Genomic DNA, 2,000 nt, shown 5'->3' with positions numbered 1-2,000 from the left:
CAGGCCTTGTTTTGACAAGTCTAAAAAGTTTCTATATGTATATGGATCTAAAGCCATTGCAGGGCTAGTTATACTGATTTTAACAGTGAGTTAAGTTTAACCCAGGACAACTTCCGGTTTCAGAATATGAAAAATATAAACTTTCTTTTTTTCCTTTTTCATTATTTTTTGTTTTCTTGATATTTTATTCATTTAAAAAATGTTTTGACAGGATAAAAAGAAAATTAAGTGGTATTTCTGTTCTATACATGCCATTTCTGTCCTCATATGAAATGAAAATCAAATGTTTTTTTTTATTATTATTATTTTATATCTGTTTCTAAAAGGAAAATCCAGGGCCTTCTAATATAATATTGCTCTATTCCAGGACTTTAGATTTCACTGACCGTTGACTTGCCTTATTGTTGTAAATGTGATTTTTTTTCAATAAAGTTAAAACATCCATGGGTTAAAATGGTTGACGTCATCTTTATGCGTCAGCATTATCGCAGCAAGTAGCTCGCTAGCTAACAGCAACAGTAGCTGCGTTGTTTACAAGTATGGCGTCCTCAAAGAAGGGGAAGAAAGTTGTGAATCAAGAGGAACTTCGGCGCTTGATGAGAGAAAAACAAAGACAATCAACAGACAAGAAGCGCGTGGAGTCTCCTTTTGCTAAATACAACAGTCTCGGGCACTTGAGCTGCACCCTGTGCAATGTGCAGGTGAAGTCCGAGCTGCTGTGGCCGGCGCATGTTCTCGGAAAACAGCACAAAGAGAAAGTTAACGAGCTGAAGGGAGGAAAGAGTCCAGCAGTGGCACCGCAGGTTCAACCACTGAAGAGGAAAGCACCGGACAGCGAGGACGCTAACTTGAAAAAGGTGAAACCGTCCTCAGGCGCAGGCCAGTCTGCGTCAGGACTGCCAGCAGATTTCATTGAGAAACCAAGCGAGAGGGGAGCTCCTCAAAAGACTTCAGGTCTGACTTTGTTGGCGGGGGTTTATGATGAGGACGACGATGATGAAGATGATGCTGAGAAGGCAGGGACTCCACCTTCTCAAAAGGCTGAAGCTGCTGCGGGACTCCCCGCTGACTTCTTTGACAGCTCCATCCCGTCCACACCCGCCATCTCCCACTCAGGGTCCATCCTCAAAGCAGAAGTGCAGGAAAAAAGCACAGAAAAGAAAGAAAACACAGCCGAGGCGCTGCCGGAGGGCTTCTTCGACGACCCTGTAAGAGATGCCAAAGTGCGCAACGTCGACGCACCCAAAGATCAAATGGATAAGGAGTGGGAAGAGTTTCAGAAGGAGATACGACAGGTGAACACAAAGTCAGAGGCCATCGTGGCGGAGGACGACGAGGAGGGCCGCCTTGAGCGTCAGATTGATGAAATCGATGAACAAATTGAGTGTTACAAGAGGGTTGAAATGCTAAGAGACAAGCGAGATGTGGTGAAGAGCAAGTTCCCGCCCAGGAAGGAGGAACACATGGAGATAGATGCCAGCATTGAGGAGGAGGAGGATGAAGAAGAGCTGCTGGGGCTTTTGTCCCGGGACTGGAGGGCTAAAGGGGCACTGGCCTAAGTCTCTAGAGCTCATATAAATGTGAAAAAGAAGCCATGTATCAGTGTGTTTTTGCTTAAGTTTATGAGCAATCCAACAATTGTAAATATGTTTGTTGAAAGCGCTTCTTAATTTCTTTTTGTATATTTCCGACTGGATTAAATGTGATGCAGTTATATGACGGCCTATATAAACATCATTTAGTGCCACCAGAAGACAAGTTAACTCCTTAAAATCTAGGCAGTTTGGCTTGATTTCTCTCAAAAACTATGAGCATTTTTACAACCACCACCCAAATTACACAAACTTAAAGAGAACTTTGGAAAAAAATACCAGAAAACTAGCAAAAAAAACCCCAAACCAGAATCAGCCAAATTTAGCAAGAACCCGATTAAAACATGCATGAAAACTAGCAAAAAGGAAAGAGGAGAACAAAGTCACCCAAATTTAGCAAATCTTTGG

At 42.6% G+C, this 2,000-nt stretch overlaps 1 protein-coding gene across 1 annotated transcript; it reads left to right on the top strand.

The window, feature by feature from the left end:
• The first annotated feature begins 345 nt into the window (after positions 1-345).
• LOC121937589 (zinc finger protein 830-like) lies at positions 346-1,716 on the top strand. Its single transcript, XM_042480921.1, has one exon. It carries the CDS (start codon positions 540-542, stop codon positions 1,557-1,559), a length of 1,020 nt encoding a protein of 339 aa, XP_042336855.1. The 5' UTR covers positions 346-539; the 3' UTR covers positions 1,560-1,716.
• The last annotated feature ends 284 nt before the right edge of the window (positions 1,717-2,000 follow it).

Source organism: Plectropomus leopardus, unplaced genomic scaffold, assembly GCF_008729295.1.
Source record: "Plectropomus leopardus isolate mb unplaced genomic scaffold, YSFRI_Pleo_2.0 unplaced_scaffold26756, whole genome shotgun sequence".
NCBI lineage: Eukaryota > Metazoa > Chordata > Actinopteri > Perciformes > Serranidae > Plectropomus > Plectropomus leopardus.
This window is presented reverse-complemented; position numbering and strand designations above follow the sequence as displayed.

Excerpts from the sequence above, each read along its gene's own strand:
- LOC121937589 (XM_042480921.1), top strand. The coding sequence starts at position 540 with ATGGCGTCCTCAAAGAAGGGGAAGAAAGTTGTGAATCAAGAGGAACTT.